At 48.6% G+C, this 27,198-nt stretch overlaps 1 protein-coding gene across 1 annotated transcript; it reads left to right on the top strand.

The window, feature by feature from the left end:
* Positions 1-2,275: 2,275 nt before the first annotated feature.
* LOC149348424 (uncharacterized) lies at positions 2,276-27,198 on the top strand. The gene is made up of 9 exons (XM_089585825.1): positions 2,276-2,345; positions 3,463-3,612; positions 5,593-5,815; positions 6,563-6,713; positions 14,428-14,535; positions 17,421-17,567; positions 24,365-24,538; positions 26,537-26,662; positions 26,989-27,198. The coding sequence occupies exons 1-9, from the start codon at positions 2,276-2,278 to the stop codon at positions 27,196-27,198; spliced, it is 1,359 nt and encodes a 452-aa protein (XP_089441951.1).

The following is a 27,198-nucleotide window of genomic DNA, read 5'->3' as shown; positions in this document are numbered from 1 at the left end:
GGCGACATCAAAATTTGGCCTAGTCATTTACAAAAATTTGGCCCAGCCCACCCCCGAAATATGACCCTGACCGATTTGAACTAAAATCGATGTCCGACCATAATTGAGCATGCTTGACATGACGGCGACATCAAAATTTGGCCCGGGTCATTTTCACAAAATTCGACCAGCCCACCCACGAAGTATGACCTTGGCTGATTTGGACCAAAATCGATGTTCAGTCATAACTGAGGCTACCCGACACGATGGCGACATACGAGTTTGGCCTGGGCCATTACTAAAATGTTATCGCTCAACCTTTGGGTATAACCGTGATTAAACCTTGCCTAACTTTTTAACTGCATCCTAGTGCTTGTAATCTTTGTTATTTGTGAACACATTTTCCAATAGCCGCCGCGGTGGCTCAGTGGCTATGGTGCTCGGCTGCTGGCCCGAAAGACGCGGGTTCGATCCCGGCCGCGGCGGTTGAATTTCTTTGGAGGAGAAATTCGAGACCCGTGTACTGTGCGATGTCAGTGCACGTTAAAGAACCCCAGGTGGTCGAAATTTCCGGAGCCCTCCACTACGGCGTCTCTCATAGCCTTAGTCGCTTAGGGACGTTAAAACCCATAAACCAACCAACCATTTTCAAATATTTTCTGGGATCCGCTAAAAACTTCAATGAATTGTTCAGAGTCCCGAGATACCGCATGTCATCCCATGTAGTCTAGCATATCTAACTTGACCCCTGATTTTTCCAAGTTCTCAACTTGAAAGTGTGCCCACAGTACCAGTTTCGAAGCCTAGGAACATGCAGTTAAGCCTTCTTTTCCTCTCTCTTACAGAGGACAAGGCGGAATCGTAAGTAACATTGTGTGCAGCCATGCTGTATCAAGAGGCTCTCACTTTCCCTATTGTTTCGCTACTGATTAGGTGGATTAAGATTTCTCGCTGAAGCTCACCAACAAAGGTGTTTTTTCCTTTATGCGGTTTTAATTTCATAAATAAGGAATTAATTTTCTCTCAAAATTAACTTCAAATACTAAAACGCTGCACTCCATATCATGTATGAGTGCCGCGAGCGCCCTCTAAAGAGTCTTCGCGCCGCCGCACAATGCTGTGAGCTTCTAGTGAAGAGCAAATCCAATGATGTTGCGTAAGTGTTTGTGAAATAAAATTATTCGGATACTTAAGTGACCATAAGAGTGCAGTGGCGCAGTGCTGTGCTCTGGACTCATTCCAAACACTAGCGGCAAGAGCTCTCGCACGTACCCCCTTTGACAAAAGTAACCGAGCAGCAGGTTTCTGCTTCTCAACCGCATAATAGAGCCTTTACGGCACCCCTCAGGACCGAAAGGTGTCACAACGTAAGGACAAGGGCTCATCTTACTTCACAAATATTCAGAGCTTAAGGACTTCCATAAGTGCTTCGCTACGCGGCTAAGAAAGGAACCACCTTTGCCCGGTTACTTTTGGCAAAGACTGTACAGGCGCGGGTAAAAAAGATTAGCACAAATGACGGAACACCGGAGATCCGGAATGACAACGCGTGGCGCTGCGGGTGGCTAAGAGGCTGATAACGAGAGTGCCGGGCCGTTCCCATTCTATATTATTAGGGGGGTCCAGTGGACTGCCACGAACCAGCAAAATTACTGGCTAAAAGCAGCGCTATAATTTTTTCTCGCGAGTTCCTTTTAACAAACCATCGCGGCCATAAAAACGCACTAATAAAAAGAAGCCATACTCTCTGACGTACTCTGAATACTGACGTACTCTGGAATACTGCGGTGGAGTTAAATGATGAAGTACAGTGGTGATGTGTAACGAGATTAGGGTAGAGATTCGCAGGAAGGGAATCGGCTCTGCACGGCGGCCGCTAGTATCTTATGCCAAGCAGAGCGGATGAATACGATCATAGAACGTTTGATTAGATAAATTTGGTATAAGTCGCGAAATACTATAACAACTAAGCATATGCAATAGATATCTTCAAAATATGCGCTGTAAATGCACACTACATGCTCAGGAACGTGTACGCATGTTAGAGATCTACAGTCGGAGGCAGAAGTCTTCGAGACACTTGACACGTAACCGGAGGTGATAACGCTGCTATTAGCCTGTGCCTGAAGTCTACACTTGTGAAATTGAAACTAGGACTAGCCTGCTTTATTCTTGCTGCTGATTACGGAAAAATGTCGCCCGTTGGCGCCGAGATCTCTTTTCGCGTGCATCAAGTGACGATAACCATTTGCCTTTTCTTTCCATTTCATGCAGCGGTAATGGCGCTGCGACACTCATGGTGATGATGTGCGCCTTGCTGTTTTTCCTGATCAGTGGCTCGGTCATCACGGTGTCTTTGCTGAGAAGCCGTAAGCACTGACAACGTTCAAAGACCTCGCGTTCATTTTTCATTACAAAGGACGACAAGCACACTGCATTCACGTGCGGGGTTGAACACTCACTTTTCAAATAAATCTGGCTTGTGGAAGGAAAGCGACGGAATGTATATACGTAGCTACATACGCTAATCTGAAGCAGAAAAAGGAGGGGTTTGGGAGGAGGAAGTGCTAGTAAGATTCCATTTAGGCTAGTTTTTACCCTTCTATTGTTTTTTCCTGTGGGCAATGAAAATGAAAGTTGAATTCGCAGAAGCTGACTGGTAAGACTCTAGCAGATTTTATTCTTATTGCTTCTCAAGAGCTATAAAGACAAGGGCCAACCTGCGTTCTGGTCTTCTTAAGCAACAATTACTAGTTTATTCGCTGCTAGAAGACAGCAGCTCCGGATCAGGAAATGTGCACAGAAATTCATCCACCATGTGTGCTCGTCAAAGTGTATTGTTTTGGGGGATAGTTGAAACACTACCACAAACAGAACGGAATAGCCGGACAAAGACTCAAAAGCGTCACTTATAAAGCGAAACAAATTCGTTGTTCGCGCGGAAATCCCTTCGCTTTAAGTATTTTGTGTTGCTTTTATTTTCTCATCTTTACCATAACTGTGCCTCCACGATGCAACATCTTGCTACTTCACAATTACGGTATTCTCTCAAGCGGAAAACAAGGAGCTCCGGTTCGTGTGTTACCCTCATACCCTGAGAAACATACTCCGCAACTTTAGATAGCACTTTTCTTTTCTTGAAATTTAAGCAGCGCTAACTTTCAAGACGATAGACGAATACACAGAGGACATTACAGGACGGGCGCTGAGAATTCTGTGTATTCGTCTTGAAAGTTAGCGCCGCTTAAATTTGAAGAAAAGAAAATGCATAACCAACTAGCTACTCAACGTGTGTTACTTAGATAGCACTGTTAAGATGGTTGTGCAGCGTACGTCCTCAGCGTATGCATTCGCAACACCTGGTATTACAGGGCGCAGGGATGCAAGTTTTCCGCCGACAGCGTGCCTAGTTTCCCTTTCGGACCGCATGTACTTTTATAGCTTTGGGGGGGGGGGGGGGCACAACCTCGTGTTTTACTAGAGCCACTTTTGTAAATGCGTGTGTAGCTCCCGAACACCTTGCCACCGATCTCGACGACGAGGTCGAACGTGGTACTCCCGCCCCATCTCCCCCCATGGCTGTGGAGCTGCCGGTCTTAGGCGACAACCCGAGGAACCCCTCGGGTCCAAAGGGTGAGTCCAACGCTCGTGTACGGTGAGATGCGCTGTCTGCTAATCATGCAGAGCAACGCAGAAACTTGCAAACTAAAGAAATAGTTCTAGCAGCGTGTTCCCCCGCTCTCAGTTTCTAATGAATGAATGAATGAATGAATGAATGGATCAATGAATGAATGAATGAATGAATGAATGAATGAATGAATGAATGAATGAATGAATGAAGGAAGGAAGGAAGGAAGGAAGGAAGGAAGGAAGGAAGGAAGGAAGGAAGGAAGGAAGGAAGGAAGGAAGGAAGGAAGGAAGGAAGGAAGGAAGGAAGGAAGGAAGGAGCGTTAGTCGGAATGAATTAGTGACTAAGCAGTTGATAAGAGCTTTACCTTAACAAATCATGAGGGAACAAACATTTGGTAAAATTTGTACCTAAATCGTGGCTCATCGATTTAAAATCTTGTGCGATGAAAAGATCGTAGCAACGCTTTACCAGTTGTTTCTTTGTTTTCGCTTGTTTCTTTTTTTTCTGCTTCTTCTGGAGCGGCGACCACTGCATTTGGAACTGGTGAACACTCCCAAATTTCTGTTACATTGCATGTAAATACCTCCGAAAGCAGAAAATTGGAAAGCCGTTGCCGTAGCTGACTTAGTAGAGCACTGGAAGCGGTGGGCTCGAATCCCATCGGCGGCGTGTGGTTGATTTAGTCCGCTAACACTAATAGTGTTACCGCTTTAACAGCATTTCGCCGTTGTCTGCCTGCTTGAGATGGTTAAAATCACCTCTTCGAAACAGTAAAGTTTTATATGGCTAATAGGGATCGACAGCTGGAAAGATGTGGTAGGCTGCAGTGACCAGTCGCCACATTGTGATAACTAAAAGTTTACTATAAAATTTTGTTAACCAGCTGACTTGATAAAATGATTACCTGTTTTTGCACACCCGAAAACGCTGTAGTTCCACATGCCTCAGACACCTTCTTTATACCTCAAAAAGAAAATTTTTAATAGTTAGTTGGTGACCTTCGCTGAACCTATAGGCAGACGCACTTGCTACAGAAACGTTCGCGCTTGTAGATTAACATCTGGCAAGCCTCTAGATTAGTGCGTTCTTGCATACGTAGACGAAAGATCTGGTAAGAGGGCGTTGCTCACACGCTGCAATATACAAAGCTGTCTGTGCAGTGTTTGTCCTGATGCGGGGTGCGAATGGGTAAAATATGACTCGTGAGTGTCAAAAATATACTCGTACGTGTCCCCTGCCGACAACCCTCAAGCCACTGAGGCTAGAAGAGAGGCATACATCGATATCTACGGTGCGACGTCATTTCTACTCCTGAATATGTCGTTCGTATAGTATGGCAAGTCTTCAAATAATGACATTGTAGTTATCGATTTCTTGGCCAGTAATAGAACGGTAGAAGTGCTGTCCTGTACGTGGTCGCTAGAAATTACATTTGTAGGAGTGCATTATGCGCCGTGGTTCACGTGCTGAATAGCACGGTCGCTGTCTCCTTTGCTGGCGGTCATCCTGTTGCTGCCTAAGAATCGGCGGTGCCTCCCTATGACATGTTCCGTAACCTCGCCTATCTTCGTTGCGCTCTAACACCTCCCTCGATACCAGCGCAGCTTATGGTTGCGGTGAACGCGCCCTGCATCAGTTGAGAAATCTAACAATATTATGATAGTTTCAGTGCAGCAGAGGTGTATACAAGCGTATACGCATAGCGGACCATGGATGTGCACGCCACACATGCGCAGTGACTTGGTTTGAAAGCGATGCTTCTACTGCGCATGCGCAGGTGATGCTCTGCTGCTGCTATGTTCTTACGCCTACGCGATAGTACACGTCCTAGCTATCCTAAACCTCCAAGATTTGTCATAAGTTGACGCTGAGTGTTCCCTTTATACAGTACCAGACTGTAAGTCCTTGGTGCGCGGAAGATATACCGGACATAGGCGTGTACATGGTTTAGTTTAAAAATATTATGCTGCACATGTCTACAGCACCGGGGTCCGAGACCTTGCTTTGCACCTACGGCGCCGGGACGAGGACGGACGCGGTGATGGCTGAAGACGGCCTCTGCGATTACGCCTTCTTCTACTCGCTGTACGGAGACGACGACAACACACTCGTCGACCACACGCGGTTCGGGGATGACCTGGAGACCTTCTTGCGGGCTGCTGGCAGATATTCCAGGACTGCACTCGGCATGGCCTTCGCTTTCCTGTGAGCATGCCACCCTGGCTTTAAGGCGGTATTAAAAAGAAATACGAGCATTCACACTCAACTATCGTAATGAAAATCAAATTCAATCGAAGACACTTTGATCGAGGATGAACTTAATCGTTACAGTGCTTCGGATAATCCGCTCACAGCAGAGACGAGTATCCGGGACCTGCGGCATAGATGGCGTCGACGTAGCGTAATGTCTCACATAACGCAAAATTTAACGTTGCTATCACACCTGGATGGCGTCATGATCAATGACCTTAATTTCTTTGGAGGAGAAATACTAGAGGCCCGTGTACTGTGCGATGTCAGTGCACGTTAAAGAACCCCAGGTGGTCGAAATTTCCGGAGCTCTCCACTACGGCGTCTCTCATAGCCTGAGTCGCTTTGGGACGTTAAACCCCCTAAACCAAACCAAACCAGACCAATTACTAAGCGTTTATTAGATTGGCTGGCTTCTGAGGCTTAAGAGTCATTATGGTTGCAAAATAATTAAAATAACAACATTTATTCCGTAATCAAGAAAATGAATGCCGCAAAACGAGCCCATGTAATTGAATGGCCCTGCCTTGGATCATCAAAATGTCAATGCTGATATTGTAATATTCATTGTAACTGTAGTAAAGATAGGAAGAATGCTTTCTTTGGTTTATTTGACATGGCCACTTGTGGTATATGATCCAGGGCAGTGAAAGTGACGGTGTTTCCGCGTGGTCACCCTTAAGCCCCACTCGATGTGCGCAGGCGAATGGCACGGGCGTTTGCCGATCTGCGGCAGACACAAGCCAGTCTGCTGGAACCGTTCTGGCACTTGCGAATCTTCCATGCTGGAGTGCTCGACACGGCCGAAAACACGTACTGGCAACAGATGCAAGAAGCCATCTCCCTACTCAAAGTGAGGCTTACTCTCCCATTATAATGTTCAAAGGGTGACAGCAAAAAAACAAGACAATCATCAGCACGCGCACGAGACCGAGTGCAACTGCTGCTGCAATTCATCCCTGCGGAGAGCGTTTGGAGCAAATACATCCATCCGTCGGTCGGTCGGTCGGTCGGTCGGTCGGTCGGTCGGTCGGTCGTTCGGTCGTTCGGTCGTTCGGTCGTTCGGTCGGTCGGTCGGTCGGTCGGTCGGTCGGTCGGTCGGTCGGTCGGTCGGTCGGTCGGTCGGTAGGTCGGTCGGTCGGTCGGTCGGTCGGTCGGTCGGTCGGTCGGTCGGTCGGTCGGTCGGTCCGTCCGTCCGTCCGTCCGTCCGTCCGTCCAGTGTTAACTCTAGGACAGGCTATGTACACAACTGTGAACAACGCTCTCAGTTTTTAAGCATGAAATGCTTTTAGCTCCCGTTGTCGGCAGTGTGTTGACGTCACGTAGAGACCGAGAGCCAACATCCGGGCACTGAATTCCACTCATCCGGGCACTGAAACGAGATCATCCGGGCACTGAAACGAGAGCATCTGGGCACCATACGAGATTTAACGAGACTCTACGAGAGAGGGCTGTGGGGGGCCGCTTCCGCGCCGTCCCCAAGGATGGCGGTGCGGTCCCACACTCGCGCATGTAAAAGACCGGCCGCTGGGCCTTCAGCTCATTACGTTTGCCCCTTTGGCAGGCAGATGTATACAAGATCGCGGAGTTTGGAACGCCCTGCTTATACACTCTTGTCAGGCCTGCGTCTCGTCGTGTCCGCGTACGCTTCTGCATCGTCCTGCATTTCAACGCCGCCACCGACACAGCTGTTTAAGCCGAGCAATGGAGCCTGATGAAAGGAGAAATAAGAAGCGCCTTGCGGAAAGCGATCGCTTTGCGAGCAATACGCCATAGCAGGACTGCTCGCCCCTGCCGACAACGCCATGATTATGCGGCCGCTCCCAAAAGCGACCAGGCCACCACGGTTCGCGGCTGCCTACCTGAGTCCGCACTATTGCAGGCGATCGCTTCGACGCAACAAAAAGAGTGTGGTGTGGTGAACACTAGACCCATTTCAAGATTTTGACTAGTACCATTTTCAACCAATGTGTTATGCCCGGAAACATTTCATGCTTATACCCCTGTCGCACTAGCAAATTTAATGTCATTCGAATCTAATGGCATTCGATGCATCGAATGTCATTTGGTCTCTTTCGGTGCTACACGGAAAAAAATAATGTCATTCGAAAATGGTGGCATCGATGATCAGCGAAGAAAAAATAGTCCCACTAAACGACATCAGCGCGCATAAAAGATCTTTGAAATTGTTGTGCAGTGTGTCAAAAGCGAGTGAGAACATTTGTGTGCCATATTATAAGCTTAAATATTATTTCCGGCCATTCTGCACCACTTTAGCCATCAAAAGCCAAGCCAAGTACAAAGTCAACCACAAATTCGATAAATGTAAACAAACAAAATGGCTGACATGGCGGCGCGCGCACACGCGCGGAGCTTGGAAATGTGAACTGCTCAGTTACGTCTTTAAGTACCTTCGAGTTCAACAAACACGGCACGCCTACCAGCAAGAATCACGCAACCCAAAATGACCGACGGTCGCGGGAAAGACGCCGCTTCACGCTCGGCCGCTGCTGTCGGCTGCTGCTGAGACCGAGAGTAATATCTATCCACGACAGCCTGTAGTGCGAACACATTCACACCAACATTACCTTTTTTTTATCAAAACTAAATAAATGCACTTTCTAAGTTTGACAATGTGCACATTATTTTTTCGCGTCGCTTGTTCCTGCTGCGTATCTGGTGTCCAGAGTACGCATTCGGTTCGAGATCGAATGCGAACGAGTTCCCCTAACTCATTCGATGGCGAATGTCATTCGAACCTAATTGCATTACATGTTCCCGTGTAGCAGCCGATTAATGACATTAGGTGCTAATGTCATTCGATTCGAATGACATTCAATTTGCTAGTGTGACAGTGGTATTACTCTACTCTCGATTACGGGAGAGGCAATTTTTTTCTTACAGCGTGCAGCATCAAGCAGTGGTTTGTTTACTGCAGTGAATTTCGCATCCTTCATGTAGAAACTAAGGTGTTCTTTATGCTCTATAGCAAACGCAGCAGATAATATTTTGCGAAACATTAGCAAGGTGGGTAGCAAGTCGTTCGCCATTTCTGTAAGGACATACTTTGCCAGCAGTGATAACTATAATTTGTGTCGCACTTTAAAGGGTGATGTGCATCTGACTATTATTATTTCAAAATCATTTACCTAAAAGGCCGCCGCGGTGGCTCAGTGGTTATGGTGCTCGACTGCTGACCCAAAAGACGCGGGTTCGATCCCGGCCGCGGCGGCTGGAATTTCTTTGGTGGAGAAATTCTAGAGGCCCGTGTACTGTGCGATGTCAGTGCACGTTAAAGAACCCCAGGTGGTCGAAATTTTCGGAGCCCTTCACTACGGCGTCTCTCATAGCCTTAGTCGCTTTGGGACGTTAAACCCCATAAACCAACCAACCAACCATTTACCTAAAAGAATATTTAAATGATTCTTATTGTTTTTACTTGATAAGTCGTGGCATTTCAATGTTGTAATTCCCATCAATTATAACACTTTGCACGGAATTTTTTACGCCCTTGAAAAGAATTAATCGCTACTATTTTTGCTGGAAAACTACAGAAATGTCTTAAGGCCTCAATACATTATTTAGGCGGAAAAATATTTCTTTTCGATGAAAGCAAAAATGACTGAATTGGGGCACACATACATGACTGATTTATTTTTCTATTTACCGGACACGCGACAGACGATTTTGCGCGGGCCAGAAGCGCCGGATTATTGCTGCTTAGAAGGCGACGATGAGCGGGCAGTGCAGCGGGACGGAGCGCTCGCGCTAGGTACAGCCTTTGTCAAAAGTTTGTAGCCCAAGGGGTTTGCTTCTGAAGCACACTGCCTGGTTCGTAATGCATCTCAAGCGCTCCAAATTTGCTGAGGTAAGAAGATTTCTCGTCCTGCCTCCTCCAATGGGTAGGACTACCACGAATGTTACGGGAGTCCCACTGCGAGGCTTAGAAGCAAACCCCCTGGGCTCTAAACTTTTGACAAAGACTGTACATACATGCAAGATAAGATTTTGCTAGGCTCTGAACGTCCGGATTAACCTCGCGCATGGGCGAACTGGAAGCGCCCGCTCCCGCGTTTACAAACGCGACGCAGCTGAGTACATGAAAACCTGTAGGTCGTGCATTTCACGATTAAAGAGAATGGTACAAAACGATGCTTCTAGCGTGTCCAAATACATTTGTCCGCGGCTGCGTGATGCCGACAATATTTCATATAGCTTATATTCGCAGAATAGCCGGCGCACCGAAAAAATCCCGAAAAGTATGCAGGAATGTGCGGAGACAAAAGCAGTTTATGACAGGCTGCGGAATCCTGCCACAGTGACGAGGAAAATTTGTTGGCTGCACAATAGCAAATATGGGTGACAATCGTTGAGCTCGCCACGAAACGTGTTTTCATTTATCTGTGTCGTCAATTTCTATAAATGCGTCCCTCACTTCTTCCCACACGGTCTCTTTAGTTGTTTTGTTTCGAAAATTATTATCTTTAACGTCCCAGTGGAGTGGGCGCTTCGAAACCTCGTTGAAAAGTCCACGCGACATGTTGCCGTGTTGCAGAAAGCACGTGTGGTAAACAAACTTTGTCTTTCCCGCTCGAGTCCTCTTCTTGTCACGTGGCTTTTCCGCCGCGCAGTCATTGGTCAGAGGGCGGAGCTATCGCAGCGAAAAATTTCCAACCTGTTGGAACCTCTTCGCTCTGGCCGGCCCAGCCGCCGCGACAGGTCGAAACAGGTTTTTACGCCGCGGCTAAATGAATCGAAGGATTTTCGCTTGCATGTGACGACGGGTCGAAACAGGTTTTTACGCCGCGGCGACAGGAATCGCAAGCATTTTCGCTTGCATGTGACGACGGGTCGAAACAGGCTTTTACGACGCGGCGACAGGAATCGCAAGCATTTCGCTTGCATGTGACGACGGGTCGAAACAGGTTTTTACGCCGCGGCGACAGGAATCGCAAGCATTTTCACTTGCATGTGACGACGGGTCGAAACAGGTTTTTACAACGCGGCGACAGGAATGGCAAGCATTTTCGCTTGCATGTGACAACGGCTCGAAACAGGTTTTTACGCCGCGGCGACAGGAATCGCAAGCATTTCCGCTTGCATGTGACGACGGGTCGAAACAGGTTTTTACGCCGCGGCGACAGGAATCGCAAGCATTTTCGCTTGCATGTGACGACGGGTCGAAAGAGGTTTTTATGCCGCGGCGACAGGGATCGCAAGCATTTTCGCTTGCATGTGACGACGGGTCGAAACAGGTTTTTACGCCGCGGCGACAGGAATCGCAAGCATTTTCGCTTGCATGTGACGACGGGTCGAAACAAGTATTTACGCCGCGGCGACAGGAATCGCAAGCATTTTCGCTTGCATGTGACGACGGGTCGAAACAGGTTTTTACGCCGCGGCGACAGGAATCGCAAGCATTTTCGCTTGCATGTGACGACGGGTCGAAACAGGTTTTTACGCCGTGGCGACAGGAATCGCAAGCATTTTCGCTTGCATGTGACGACGGGTCGACACAGGTTTTTACGCCGCGGCGACAGGAATCGCAAGCAATTTCGCTTGCATGTGACGACGGGTCGAAACAGGTTTTTACGCCGCGGCCACAGGAATCGCAAGCGTTTTCGCTTGCATGTGACGACGGGTCGAAACAGGATTTTACGCCGCGGCGACAGGAATCGCAAGCATTTTCACTTGCATGTGACGACGGGTCGAAACAGGTTTTTACAACGCGGCGACAGGAATGGCAAGCATTTTCGCTTGCATGTGACAACGGCTCGAAACAGGTTTTTACGCCGCGGCGACAGGAATCGCAAGCATTTCCGCTTGCATGTGACGACGGGTCGAAACAGGTTTTTACGCCGCGGCGACAGGAATCGCAAGCATTTTCGCTTGCATGTGACGACGGGTCGAAAGAGGTTTTTATGCCGCGGCGACAGAGATCCCAAGCATTTTCACTTGCATGTGACGACGGGTCGAAACAGGTTTTTACAACGCGGCGACAGGAATGGCAAGCATTTTCGCTTGCATGTGACAACGGCTCGAAACAGGTTTTTACGCCGCGGCGACAGGAATCGCAAGCATTTCCGCTTGCATGTGACGACGGGTCGAAACAGGTTTTTACGCCGCGGCGACAGGAATCGCAAGCATTTTCGCTTGCATGTGACGACGGGTCGAAAGAGGTTTTTATGCCGCGGCGACAGGGATCGCAAGCATTTTCGCTTGCATGTGACGACGGGTCGAAACAGGTTTTTACGCCGCGGCGACAGGAATCGCAAGCATTTTCGCTTGCATGTGACGACGGGTCGAAACAAGTATTTACGCCGCGGCGACAGGAATCGCAAGCATTTTCGCTTGCATGTGACGACGGGTCGAAACAGGTTTTTACGCCGCGGCGACAGGAATCGCAAGCATTTTCGCTTGCATGTGACGACGGGCCGAAACAGGTTTTTACGCCGTGGCGACAGGAATCGCAAGCATTTTCGCTTGCATGTGACGACGGGTCGACACAGGTTTTTACGCCGCGGCGACAGGAATCGCAAGCAATTTCGCTTGCATGTGACGACGGGTCGAAACAGGTTTTTACGCCGCGGCCACAGGAATCGCAAGCGTTTTCGCTTGCATGTGACGACGGGTCGAAACAGGATTTTACGCCGCGGCGACAGGAATCGCAAGCATTTTCGCTTGCATGTGACGACGGGTCGAAACAGGCTTTTACGCCGCGGCGACAGGAATCGCAAGCATTTCGCTTGCATGTGACGACGGGTCGAAACAGGTTTTTACGCCGCGGCGACAGGTATCGCAAGCATTTTCACTTGCATGTGACGACGGGTCGAAACAGGTTTTTACAACGCGGCGACAGGAATCGCAAGCATTTTCGCTTGCATGTGACAACGGCTCGAAACAGGTTTTTACGCCGCGGCGACAGGAATCGCAAGCATTTCCGCTTGCATGTGACGACGGGTCGAAACAGGTTTTTACGCCGCGGCGACAGGAATCGCAAGCATTTTCGCTTGCATGTGACGACGGGTCGAAAGAGGTTTTTATGCCGCGGCGACAGGGATCGCAAGCATTTTCGCTTGCATGTGACGACGGGTCGAAACAGGTTTTTACGCCGCGGCGACAGGAATCGCAAGCATTTTCGCTTGCATGTGACGACGGGTCGAAACAGGTATTTACGCCGCGGCGACAGGAATCGCAAGCATTTTCGCTTGCATGTGACGACGGGTCGAAACAGGTTTTTACGCCGCGGCGACAGGAATCGCAAGCATTTTCGCTTGCATGTGACGACGGGTCGAAACAGGTTTTTACGCCGTGGCGACAGGAATCGCAAGCATTTTCGCTTGCATGTGACAACGGGTCGACACAGGTTTTTACGCCGCGGCGACAGGAATCGCAAGCAATTTCGCTTGCATGTGACGACGGGTCGAAACAGGTTTTTACGCCGCGGCCACAGGAATCGCAAGCGTTTTCGCTTGCATGTGACGACGGGTCGAAACAGGATTTTACGCCGCGGCGACAGGAATCGCAAGCATTTTCGCTTGCATGTGACGACGGGTCGAAACAGGTTTTTACGCCGCGGCGACAGGAATCGCAAGCAATTTCGCTTGCATGTGACGACGGGTCGAAACAGGTTTTTACGCCGCGGCGACAGGAATCGCAAGCATTTTCGCTTGCATGTGACGACGGGTCGAAACAGGTTTTTACGCCGCGGCGACAGGAATCGCAAGCATTTTCGCTTGCATGTGAAACAGCCTTAAAAGAAAATAGCCTGCACTAAGACACTGGTTTCTATGAGAACCCCTGCAAGACAAATGAAGCGAAGAGCATAAAAAAGGTACAAACTTTATCAGAAAAGCGCACTTCCAAGTGATTGCTTTCAAGCCGAGCAGTGGGTTTCCCTAGCAATCCTACCAGTTCAAACCTCCGACGGCATGAGGACTACGGTTCCTCTGAATTGCGAAGTGTTCGGAACTCTGAAACTGCAGAACGAACCTTTGTGACAAAGGCTGTACCAAACAGCATAACGCAATACCACACAGTAGATGATGTAACAATAGCGCAAAAGGAACACGAGGGACGGAAAGCAGACGACGCAGACAAGCGCTAACTCGCAGCTGGGGTTTATTGCTGAAACACGCAATTTACACCAGTCACTTTCAAAACACAAAAAAATATAAACAAGTAGCCCCTCCTCGGAAGCCCAAGTCAGAGGGAAAAAAGGAGTTTTAAAAGCAGCAGGCGCCACTCATCACTTTGGAAGAATCAGTTACGAAAAGGATGTCAGTGCAATGCAGAGGCCAAGAAATCAGTTTCACAGTCTGTCATGGTAACAGAGGGCTTGCTGACACACATATTTTGACATTTCCTAACATGATATGCCTACATTATCTCGTGTACGCTCTGATGGCGATGTCTGAAAAGTATGACCGTACTAGAAAAAAACGGTATCCAATTTTTCTTCTTTTGCTCTTCTTTTTTGCTGCATTCTCGGCATTGCTCAGGAATGCACAGTACGTCAGTTCAGTGTTCGCGCGGACTGGACTGCAAGCATTTTTCTCCACTTGCAGATGTTTCACGACCTTGCCTCGCCGCGGGGTCACCCGACGCTGACAGTGCTTGCCTTGCCGAGTCCACATAAGGACTGGGCCACCTTCCTCGCCGACCAGGGCAGGTCAGTTCCTCAGGCTATCTCTATAGAAAGGGCATCGCTGACCATGATGCCCACTCCGTGCGCTGACGGAGCACCTACGCAAGGCTTACGCCGAGGGTGCTCATGGAATTTTTCAGCACGAAGAGCGACGCGACGCCGACGACGGCGACGACACCGCCGGCTTCTCCGCATTACGACCTCCTTAACGTTCTCGCGTTACAAGAAGAAAGTAAAAGAAATGTGTAACTAGAAAACACTGCGGAAGCAAGCAGAACGAGTCGAGAAAGTTTTCGAGCAAGTACACAATCAAGACACGAAAAAACACAAAGCGTCTTCCTGCCACATTTTCGTTCCGTCAAGGCAGCCTTGTTTTTTTTTCAGTTTTCACTTCGTATGTAGCAATTCAATGACGACTCAAAAATGGCCTTTGCGATAACAGGTCGCTTTTGCGTGGCTTGCTGAACGGCGCCTCACACAGGAACTGCCCTTCTCTGTTTGCGTTGCGAAGATTGCGGCATAGGGCCACAAGCTTTTCAAATGCACACTGGTGATGGAAGGATAAACATCGCCTCTCAGTCCATTGCACAATTTAACACGCGAAGGCGTCCAAATGAGCCCGAGCCACGTTCGAAACAGGTTTCCCTCGCGTGCAGACGCGAACATGGACTTAAGAGAAGCTAGTCGGTCTCCAACTGCCTGCCCGATCGAAAATGCTGATTCGCTCACTAAGGGCGCTCTTCGCTAGCGCCTGCAGCGCCGCCCTGCGAAGGCATTGTGCCCTATCGGGCGGTTGTGGCTTCCGTAACACAAATTGGAGTCCCAAGGGGGAGATGGGTCTTTGGTGTGGAGCCATGTGTGGAGTAGACGTAAGCGGTCTGATGGAGATGATCATCACAAGTGACTGCAAAACATTTCAATCATCGAAAAATTCAGGGGGTAACTTTGTTGACCTAAAGTGCGGTGAGGCGAACGCCTTAAGCACGGTGTTCCTGCTTGTGTCACTGATGTGTGGTTAAGATGTTAAGCTTCGCCTCTAAGAGTGAAACGCGACAGCCTCTAGAAACGCTGCCAGGGGGTCCACAGAACACCATCGCCCGTTCGGGTCTACACCGTGCTCGTCGGTAAACTGGTTTTTGAGGAAAGAAAATGCATCTGTCTCCCACACCTCGGTGGACACCTCAACCTCGCCGTAACGGGAAGGGAAGAAGACGGGAGTGAACGAAGACACCGTATTCACTAGACACGCCCTTGTTGACTCCAAACCATCGAGCTGGCATGGCCGAGTGGTTAGCATGCTCGCCTCGCACTCCGGAGACCGGGGTTCGGTTCCCGAACTCGACCAATTTCCTACTCGGTTTTCTTTATTCATCTGGCCTGATTAGAAAGGTTAATTGGGCTTATTAGGTGATTAAGTAATTAACTAAACTCATCCCCACTTACTTGGAGCATAACTATACAATCCCTTTAATTGGTTGTATTGTTACTAGCCAAAGTACAACTGGCCCCATTTGAAATTCGCGCACTGTGACGTCACGACCGCTTCGGCCAATTGAAAAGCGTGACATTTCTGTCGACAACTCCTGCTTACAATGATGAGGCATTAAAGGCTTCCGCCTTAAAACTTCATCCCTGTCAGACCTTGGTACTCTGCAAGCCTTGCATTGTAATACATGCTTGTCGTTCCTTTACTTGAAGCATTTTGAGCGTTTGGAGAGTTAGGAGCACCATCGGATGTCGTAGCAGTGCCCGATACATAATGCGGTCACGTTTGAGAGACACTGTGTATGCTGAGCAACTCCGGAGATAAAAAAAAAAAAAACTTATAGCAAGGTTACGACTAACACGAACGTTCAGAGTTAGCTACCCGAGGTAAGGGAGGAATAACCAAAAAAAAATGTTTCATTTGGGGCATGGTCTAGAGGTAGTTTTGGGGGAAGTGGTTTATTACGCAGAAACCAAGGTGGTCGAAATTCCCGGTGCCCTACACTACGGCATCCCTCATAGCCTGAGTCGCATTGGGACGCTAAACCCTCATAAACCATAAACCATTGCGCATAACGACAAGGACCTCGCGATCGCTCTTGTGAACGTTGATGTATTCGCTGTCCTTGACTAAGTCCATGGATGCTGCGATCGCAAATCCTCGAATTTCACTTATCGAATTCGATCATTTGAAAGTGCTTTGAGGGTTCTCGGAGGAGGAGGGCCTCTCCACACTGCCGTGGCGTAGGTCGTCCACAGTATCAGCGGATAATCTCCGCCATTAAAAACGTATTAATGGCTATAAACAGCTAACGCTGTACATTAGTAACGAAAGATATCAGTGTGTGCGCTTCCGTTCTGCTGATTGAGCTAGTGGGGTGTAACTTCATGTGTCTTCTACTAAACAGGGATTTTCGCTGCTCGTTCGAAATAAACACCAAGCGGTTATGAAGGTGAAAAGTTATGCGGGCATTTCTATGTGCGAGCGCTAACACAATACCGGCTCCCTGGCGCTCACTGAAACTGAAACGTGGGCCTGAAAGTGGCTTGGATAATACTCTAACGCTGTGGTCCGGATTTATCATTTAATTTATATACCAACTCTCGGCGGCACCTTTCAAGACGGAAAACCTCGACATAGAAAAATTTTTTTCCACGATGACCTTTAATGAGCAGAACTTTTTGCTGGGCTAGTTGGTCCATTCTGACATTAGTGAAAACAGCGCGAAAGAAGAAAACAGCGCTCTTTCCTGTCACTTCCTCGTTTCGCCTTCGGGCTTCTTCTTTCGCGCTGTTTTCACTAATGTCACCTTTAATGACCCTGTATCGCTAAGTGAAGATGGCACGGTAAAATAAGTGGAGGTTGTCTGTACTAACCGAGAAAAAATTTCCTTGAAATCATGGGCTTTCTTTCCAATGTGCAGGAAGTTGGGATACCATCCAGACATGTTCGTGGTGAATGGCCACTACAGATTCGGCGACAACACCGTCGACCCCTGCGCCGTGATGCCTCCTACCCGTTACTCGCGCATCAAACTGCCGGACCATTTGTTCCAGGACTACCGATTCGACCTGGTTAGTCATAACGCACACTGTACTCACCCCTGCATATTGAAAGTTCGAAGCGACATTTGCATAAGCCAAGCGAAAGGTATCCTTGAATAGGAACACCTCGGTCGCATCTGGCTAAAACTCATAATCCGGCTCGCTCCTTAGACTTCGTTTCACCTCTTCCGCCATCTCATTCCTAAGGACGCCGATCTCTTGCCCAAGTTGAGGACATTTCTGAACCTGCCAGCGCCTTTCTCGGCAAAAAAAAGCTGCTCGCTTAGGCTGTTGAATTGAAAGAACAGATGGGCCTTCCTTTCCACTGTAAACTGCCAAACGAAAGCCTTTCACCAAAACTGGCACGCTCATCAAAATATATGTAAGCTTGAAATGCATTTACATACAGGAGAGGCGCGGTGAATTCTAGAAGGCGTAATATATGGTAGAAGCTGCAGCAGGGTGTACGCCAAATCATCTAGAGGCTGAATGCCCCCTCGCCTTCGCTAGGTGCTGTTTTTTCAGCTAGACAGCGTGCGCATAGTCTACCGGGTGGCTTTGTCGACTTGAGGAACCTCTATGAATACCGGCTTTTCATAGCTGGGGATGGCCGTTGCCATTCTTTGATGCTTTTGGTACTTTATCTGCAAATCATCAGCAAAATTTTTAATATTTACGGGTGGTTCTGCAGCAATCTCTACGTCATTGATACTAACAAGACAAAGCAATGGTCCAATCATAGAACCTTGTGGCACAACTTGGTATCATATTCAACGAACACATTCGCAGCCGTCAATGCGTACAACCTGCTTACGTCTAGTCAGATAGGCATCTACCAGTTCCCAAAGCTTTATTTATTACCGATTTCACGCAGTTTAAAAATCAAGTTACTGTGCGACTCCATATCATGGGCTTTCGCGAAATCTATGAAAATGTCATGGATCTGCTCATGGTCGTCTCAGGCTTTGCCAAAACAGTGAACGGCCACTATGGTTATGTCGTCGAAAGCTTCCGGCGGAAATTCTGCTGATTCTCAAAAAAATGATCCATTGGCCTCAAGATAAAAGTGATATGCTGCGCTTTTATGACATGCTTCACGAGTTTGCAACTTAATTAACTAAGGGGCATTAGTCGATATTTGTTCGTCAGCGTTAGGTTACCGTTTTTAAGTATAAGAATAACGACCCGCACAGCACCTGTCGTGCGGCATATGGTATGAGGCTAGAATTTTTTTCGAAAATTACAGCGAGGCCAAACGGAGCTGATCTTCCTCGCAAACCCGGCCCAGCTGTTCCAACTACCACTTTCAACTTCAGAACTTAGTGCCTCAAAACCTACATCTCATCATCATCATCATCATCAAGTGCAAATAGCGCTGAAATTTAGCGTCTACTGGCTTCAAATCCTAAATTTCTGTGGTGAAGTAAAGAGCTGGGTCGACCAGTCGGATGTCATCCGTCATGACCTACGACGCCGCCGCAGGCAGTGATTAATGGGTAAAGTTGCAAGATACGTGGTTTCACATAAGAAAAATTTCAGCGTGTTTCTTACTAATGAGAAATTCGAGAATTGAAGCGTACATAGTAGGTCTGTAATAAGGGAGCAGTTACTCATTGACATCCACCCGAGCGCAGCTCCACCTTGGGGTATTCCCCTAAACATTTTACCAACACTGTTCCCACTTTGAGTTATTGGTCAATTCGCTCTCGCCCTACCATAAGCTTGCCGTCCCGGTTAGCGCAATTGGTAGAGCGACTGCTCCGGCGAAGCTGTGGTCCCGGGTTCGAACCCCGGACCAGGACGAATTTTTCTGTAAGTACGAAGTTTCTGAGAAAGCTGTATAGCTTTCCTTTCCTTTGTAGCCGTATGGCTGCGCTCGGGTGGATGTCAATGAGTAATTGCTCCCTTATTAAAAAAAATTCTCCCGAAATTCGTCATATATTACGGAGGAGAAGTACCATGCTACCAGTACCGCCCCACTAGGCAAGTGTGTTACGTCTGCTTCCAGCAAGGACACCGCTCCGACGTCTGCCCCACACCGAACATTATTGTGTGCGGACTGTGCGGAGTTTCAAACCCGCCCGACGACCACGAGTGCGCGCACAAGTGCATAATCTGTGGCGAGGCACACCGGACCGGATCCAAGGAGTGCCGAGAGAGATTGAAAAAAGCAAGACCAAAACCCACAAGAGGCAGAGGACGGAGCGACCAACGCGGGCGACCACCCAAGCGATGGCTCAGCTCAGAGGGAGAGACATTGAGGAGCCGATCGAGGTCCAACTCCTTCCCGCCTCTACCACCAGCCGGCCCACAGGAGGGGGAGAAGCAAGAGAAAAAGAAAAAGAAGAAGCTTTCCCAGACAAGCGGCGGCAAGGTGAGCTGGGCTTCTACCACTGCTTCGCACTCGGTAGGAAAGGGTAGTGACATAAACAACACAAACAACAAAGACAGTCGTGTCACAGAACCGAAGGACGCGAACAGCGATGCGCTCAGACGCGAGCTAGAACTGGCTCGAATCAAAGAAAACGAGCTCGAACGCAAAGTTGAGGAACTCACAAAAACACTAAAGGAACAACAGCGGGAACTCGACACGACTAGAGCCCTTCCAAAACGACAACCACAGGCATCGAACGAAGGAGACCTTGAAACACGAATGCAACAGATGATGCAGCAGATGATGCAGGATATGATGCAGCAAATCCAATCGCAAATTCAACAGATGCAAGTACAATTCCAAGGGCAAATCTCAGAGATCAGAAGCGCTTTTAGAAAGCAAAAACATACCGAAAACATTAGGGAAAGGGCGTACAACCGTCCAGCGCTAACAGCTTTCGCAAGCGAACAAGGCAACAGCAGTAACGCGTAAACATGACCAATACGTATCGGCAAGAACAAGAATACTTAGATATTTGGCAATAGAACTGCAGAGGCTATCGCAAAAAGCAGGCCCTCTTAAAACAATATATAAACACACAACTCACACCTCCTGATGTAATTGCGCTCCAAGAGACCGGAATCAAGCCGACCTTACAAGGGTACGAGGTTTACGAGAGTCAAAACGAAGGTAAAGCGGCCGTCCTAGTCAGCAAAACCATTACCGCCATCAGGCACGATACCATCGCCGACACCGACGTTGAACACGCGCTTGTTGAACTTATTCCGAAAAAGCGAAAGGGACGCAGCACGTTCTTACTGAACGTGTACAGCCCGCCGAGACAAAGAAAAGCCAAACTCTTCGAACTGTTTTATGGAGCGCACAAGCTGGCCAAAGAAAATGCACTCATCATCGTAGGAGATTTCAACGCCATGGACAGGAGTTGGGGACACCAGAAACAAGACATCAAGGGAAGAACATTAGGGGAAGTAGCGGAATACTTTGGCTGCAGTCTAATCACAGATCCTGCGACCCCCACGAGAATCGGGAATAGCGTGAGCACGGACACATGCCCGGACCTCACCTTCGTAAGGAACAGCAGGGAGTCACAGTGGGAAAACATTATGGAAAATCTAGGCAGCGACCACTTTATCCTCCGGACACGAATAGCATCCGACACCATAAGACGCCAGATTGGACAGGCGAAAATCACTGACTGGAACGCGTTTCGCGGGGCTTGCAACAAATCTGAAGGCGGTATCCAATCACTGGAGGAATGGAGCGGCATGCTGAGAGAAACGCGACAACGATGCACAAAAAGTCTAAGGAGAACGACAGCAACGCCTGAAGTAGACGCCCACCTCCTCAGACTATGGGAAGCGAGACGCAGTCCCACCAAAAGATGGCGGAAGCAAAACCACAACAGGAAACTAAAACTAAAGATAGCAGAAATTACGGCAAAGGCGGAAGAATACGCGACGCAACTCGCGAAACAAAATTGGGACCAACTCAGCGACTCACTTAGGGGAACTCTAGGCACGGCCGGAACCTGGAATCTCTTAAGAGCACTAATCGATCCGACCAAAATAAAATCAGAAAACAATAAAGCCATCCACCGGTTCATCCACTCCTTCGAGGGATCAGACATCGCCCTACTGGAGAAGGCACGAGAAAAATGTTTCGGCGATCACAACCCCCCGCGATACCAAGGAACGTATCGAGGAGCCGAAAACGAGAAACTCGACCGCCCCATAACTGTGGAAGAGGTTTACGCGGCCGTAAGAAACACCACCAGAAACACGGCAGCCAGAGCGGACAGAATCGACAACGCCCTAATCCGCAACCTGAGCGACGACCTCATACAAGAGCTCGTCACCTTTCTTAACAAACATTGGGAGGCGGAGACGGTTCCCGAAGATTGGAAACACGCCGAAGTAATAATGATACCTAAACCTGGTAAAAAGCTACAAATTGAAAACCTCAGGCCTATATCACTCACGTCGTGCCTTGGCAAGCTTTACGAACGGGCTGTGACTTTCAGACTGCAAAATTATATGGAAGACAACGACTGTGTACCACATACCATGTTCGGCTTCAGAGCGAAGCTCTCGACGCAGGACGTTCTCCTCCAAATACAAGAAGATGTCCTGCGAAACGTACCTCGGACGGGAGAAAATGTCATAATGGCCCTGGACATCAAGGGGGCATTCGATAACGTCAGCCACGAAGCGATCCTTACGGGCCTAGACAACCTGGATTGCGGACGCAGAATCCACGGCTTCGTCAAAGCCTTCCTGTCCGATAGAACGGCCACCATCGGCATAGGAGACCTTCGATCGGAAAAAATCCGCACTCCAAACAAAGGAACACCCCAAGGGTCAGTTATCTCACCCCTACTCTTCAACATAGCTATGATAGGCCTAGCTCGAAAACTACAGAACATCGAAGGCATCAGGCATGCAATGTATGCTGACGATATAACAGTCTGGACAAACACGGGCTGTCTCGGAGAGAAGGAAGAAAGGCTACAGCAAGCGGCCTCTTGTGTAGAGCAATACCTCGCAGAAAGAGGACTCGCATGCTCGACCGAGAAATCGGAACTGCTGAGAGTCTGGAGAGGCAAGCAAAACCGGACCGTCCCAACCAACGAGGACCTAAAACTCAACGTCTACCTAGATGGGACGCCCATACCCGAAAAGACAACAATAAGAATTTTGGGCATGTGGGTTGAATCCAACCAGCGCAGTACTCACACTTTTACCCTACTGAAAGCAACAACGCTACAAGTCGCACGCATGATCACCCGCATCACCAACAGGCGACATGGCATGCGTGAAGAAGACACACTAAAACTAGTCAGAAGCCTAGTAGTTAGTCGAATCACGTACAGCCTACCCTACCAGTGCCTCAACAAAAATGAAATACAACAAGCGGATGCCCTGCTACGCAAAGCGTATAAGACAGCGCTCCGACTACCACGCAACACGTCTACAGAAAAACTCATGGCCCTGGGATTACACAACACCTTTGAGGAGCTACGAGAGGCGCAGCTTGAGTCGCAAAAACTCAGGCTGTTGCAAACAACGACAGGAAGAGCGCTCCTGCAGAGGCTCGGATACCGCGAGCAGATGCGAGCAATGTCGAGGACGGCAACGATCCCCGACGAGCTTCGCAAGACCCTCAAGGTAGCGCCAATACCAAAAAACATGGATCCCAACCTCCATCGAGGCAGAAGAGAAGCGAGGGCCGAATTCATCGAGAAAACATACGCTCCTCAAGCCACGACCGTGTATACAAACGCGTCTTGGAGAGGAGGAGATACCAAAATCGCTGTAGCGGCGGTGGTCGATTCGTCTTTACGCGAAATGACCAGCGCGTCTCTCCGAGGCTGCACAGCTGCAGAGTCCGAGGAAGTAGCCGTTGCTCTAGCGGTGGCGGAGGGCTATAGAACCGGGCGGTCACTAACAATACTTACGGACTCTCAAACAGCCTGCCGAAATTACATGAATGGCAGAATAGGTCGTCACGCGCTCCGTATACTCCTCGCAGCGAGTGACAGAATTAAAAACCGGGAAGAACAAAACGACGAGATCCGACACAAAATTGTGTGGGTACCGGGGCACACGGGGGTGGCAGGGAACCGAGAGGCCGACAGGATAGCTCGAGGATACATTACTTTCCGAGCTTCCGACGAGACCGCGGAACTCGCGCCAGCACCCAGGGAATACTCGGCCATACTACAAAACTATAGAGGCAGAAGAATGCGATATCCCCCACCGCACAAATCTCTCAGCAGAGAGGAAGCTGTCACTTGGAGACAATTACAAACAGGCTCTTTCCCAAACCTACATATACTAAACAAAATGCACCCTACGATATACACGAACAAATGCCCCTGGTGCGGCGAAAAACCTACACTATACCACATCACATGGGCCTGCCAAAGCATAGACGTGGTCTCCAAAATACAAAACCCGAGTGCGGAGCAGTGGGAGACTCTACTGTCCAGCGACCGCTGCGAAGACCAACAAGGTCTGGTACAGCGAGCTCAACGGGCGGCAGTGGCCAGCGGAGCCCTGGACTGAGGGCAACCGACCACTGATTAGAGGCGGACGACTTCGACAGAGAAGGCTCCTGCGGGTAGAACCAAGACGTCTCTGAAGATGCCCCCAAACCGCAGGAAAAACCATTAGTGTAAATAAAGTTTTCCCTTCCTTCCTTCCTTCCACGTTGGGGAATTCCCCTAAACATTTGAGCAACATAATAGGTCTAACTTTTTTAAATGCGGAGTTCACAAATTTTGGTTCATTTAACAAACAACTCTGCCACGTATAACTAATTAGTGCACAGCATTGCACATGCACAGTTATGTAAAGGCGACCCAAAACCTCTGTCGTGCAGCTTTCAATGTCGAAAGCAATGCACTCTTAATTATTGCACCAAATCCCCGCAGGGGTCTGCCCCTTCCAGTATTCGGGAGGTCGAATCCAGAAACGTGCCAAGCCGGGGGTTTGTGTCGGTCACCATGAAGGGCCGCTGGACATCGCCGAGTGAGGGACAGCTATTCGAGTTCTACTCACAATGCGACACCGACTGGGATGCGGTGTCATTCGGCAGTTACACGGAGGTGAGTGAAGGAGTGAGCTACGAGGGTTTGGGTGACCCCCGGAGCAAATATCGGTCCAGCATCAATAGTTTATAAATCGAGGCTGATAATAGTTGTGTCGATAGTTGCCTACGTCTGGTTTTGATATGTCTTCACGTGCACGCTAATAGGCTTTCTGGCTGTCATTTGAATCTGGCGGCATTGTACAAATAGAATCAATATGAATGTGAGCAACTGCGCCCTTGGCTATACTGGCGGATGAAACACCTGCGGCTGTTCTAAAAGCTGGAGTCACACTCTGTCACAAGCACGATGATTTGTGCCTGAAATATTTGCCACATTAAGAATTGTAAGGCAGATACTCAAACTTTAAAGCTGGTCTCCACACAGAACAAGTGCTTTAAAAATAGGAGCTGCCGACCGCTTTATAAAGCAGAAGGCACGAGAGAACGAATGGATTTGCCTGTAGTAATAACATTACCCACTTGGACGCAATGGGCCCGCATTGCCATGGGCTTGCGTGTGCCCTTTCACAGTGCTTCTAGCTGTAGATGTCTTCAATATCCAGAGTGTCACACCTAAACGCAACTAATATTTTATTTTTTATTTATTTATTTATTTATTTATTTATTTATTTATTTATGTACATACTCCAGACCATGGTTAGGTCCAAGCAGGAAGGGCAGGTTCACAAAAAGTAAAATTATAGCAACAAAAATACAACAATACAGCAATGCAACACAAAGCAGAAAAAATACATAATACGCAATATCAAAGATGGCTGAGGAACGCGTCTGATTTTCACGGTTGATTAGGTTCGGTTAATGAGTTCCAGTCCGATATAGTGCGTGGGAAAAATGAAAACTTGAACGAGTTAGTCCGGGCAAAATGTGGTTTTAAAAGAGCTTTGTGATAGTGTCGTGTATTCCGTGTTGGCATTGGGGAAAGATAAGCAGAAGGGTCAAGTCTGAGTTTATTGTTAAGAAGTAATGCAAGAAAATCTAAACGAAAATTTCGTCTTCTTACCTGTAGTTCTTCAATACCGTTAGCATGCATCAAGTCTGAGGGGGAGTCAGTGGGTAGATATTTTGAATATATGAATCTAATTGCTTTCCTTTGAATGTTCTCGAGCTTTCTTATGTTAGACTTAGTATACGGGTCCCAAATTATGCAAGCATATTCAAGCTTGGGTCCAATTAGAGTATTATAACCTAAGACCTTAACGTTAGCGGGGGCGTTTCGAAGTTTATGCCTTAGATAACACTAAACGCTAATAACATCAAACGCTAGTGAGGCCAACTTAGTACTATTTGCAATCTCTTCACCTAGCCTACACCAATTCTACACCAAGGCTTCTTTTCCAAATTTCTCACGCATAATAAACCCCTTTCTTCGGAGTTCTGTGAATGTGAAGTGGATGTTTTTGTAGCGAAAGCTGTAGTATACAATGGCCACGAACTCGCGACTTCACTGTGGCGGTGCTCCGAGGAGGCAGAGACCGACCTTGAGCCGTTGCCCAGCAACCGACGCAGCTGGCGCACGCCTTGCGCTCGCTGCGCCATCTGGTATGACGTCACACCGCACGCCTCGCCGCGGAGCCGCCGTTTGGTATGACGTCACACCGCTTGCCTCGTCGTTGCGCTCACCTCCGCTCGGTTCGCCAGCTGTGTCGCATACCCTTAGCTTTCGCTATGTATATCCTGGCATAGCCGAGCTCAGCCATTGCCATTTTTTTTAAGTACGGAACGCTTTGTAAGCACAAACTCAGGATCATGCTTCGCAACAGTGGCCTTGTCGGGCTGCATAGCTTGCGTAAAATGGCTTCTTTCACAAAGAGAGGAAAGCGTTCTTGGCCGGGACGTGGCCTATAGAATGTGCAGAGTTACTGTGACGGTAACAATGTGCTTCCTTACTTGTGTTTGGCGCACCTCGGATTATTGCGCGCCACAACTAGCTACCAACTGACTTACTACCTTTCTAACCAAGCAACGAAATGAGTAGTTATCATCGTTCTTGCAGGTGTGCAGAGACGGGAAGTACGCGCCTCAACTACGGTACAACCCCGACCACCGCGCCGTGCTGACGCACCATGCTACGCAGCGCCGTGTGTTCGCCTACGACAACGAGGAGGGACTGGCCGCTAAGGTATCTGAGGGCTCCGTTTTGTGAAAGCACTTGAAGGACCGAATTCAGTCAAGTAATTAATCACTCACTGCGTCCAGCAAGTTTTCGGGGCAAGCCAGGGCGGAAACGGCGGATAGTTTACTGCAGGGTGTAATAGAACCGTTCATGCAGTTGCTCAAAATTAACATAAATATAAATTACTTTCGGGCATTTTTAGACATCTGGGGTGCTCTGTGATGTCTGCGAAAAATCGGACATTCTTTGTCAGTTTATTCACTGCACCCATGCAGTTTCAAACAACATGAATATACCTCAATAAAACCTTCCTTTTTATTCTTTATGCCCAGCTGTGCCAGGTGAAAGACCAGGCGTTGGACTTGAACTTCGGCATCGCCGTCTACGATGTCGACTTCGACGACTACTCCAACGAGTGCTCGACACTGAACAAGTTCGGCTCGCACAGTCGGTTGAAGGCGCTGAGGAAGATCGTCGACTACTACAAGAGCCTGGCTCATGATCACTTCGACGAGGCGTCGTGTACGAGCGTCGTTGGTTGA

The sequence above is a fragment of the Amblyomma mixtum genome, chromosome 4, assembly GCF_055824585.1.
Source record: "Amblyomma mixtum isolate Tamu chromosome 4, ASM5582458v1, whole genome shotgun sequence".
NCBI lineage: Eukaryota > Metazoa > Arthropoda > Arachnida > Ixodida > Ixodidae > Amblyomma > Amblyomma mixtum.
The sequence above is the reverse complement of the archived record's forward strand: the minus strand, read 5'-3'. Positions and strand labels throughout refer to the sequence as shown.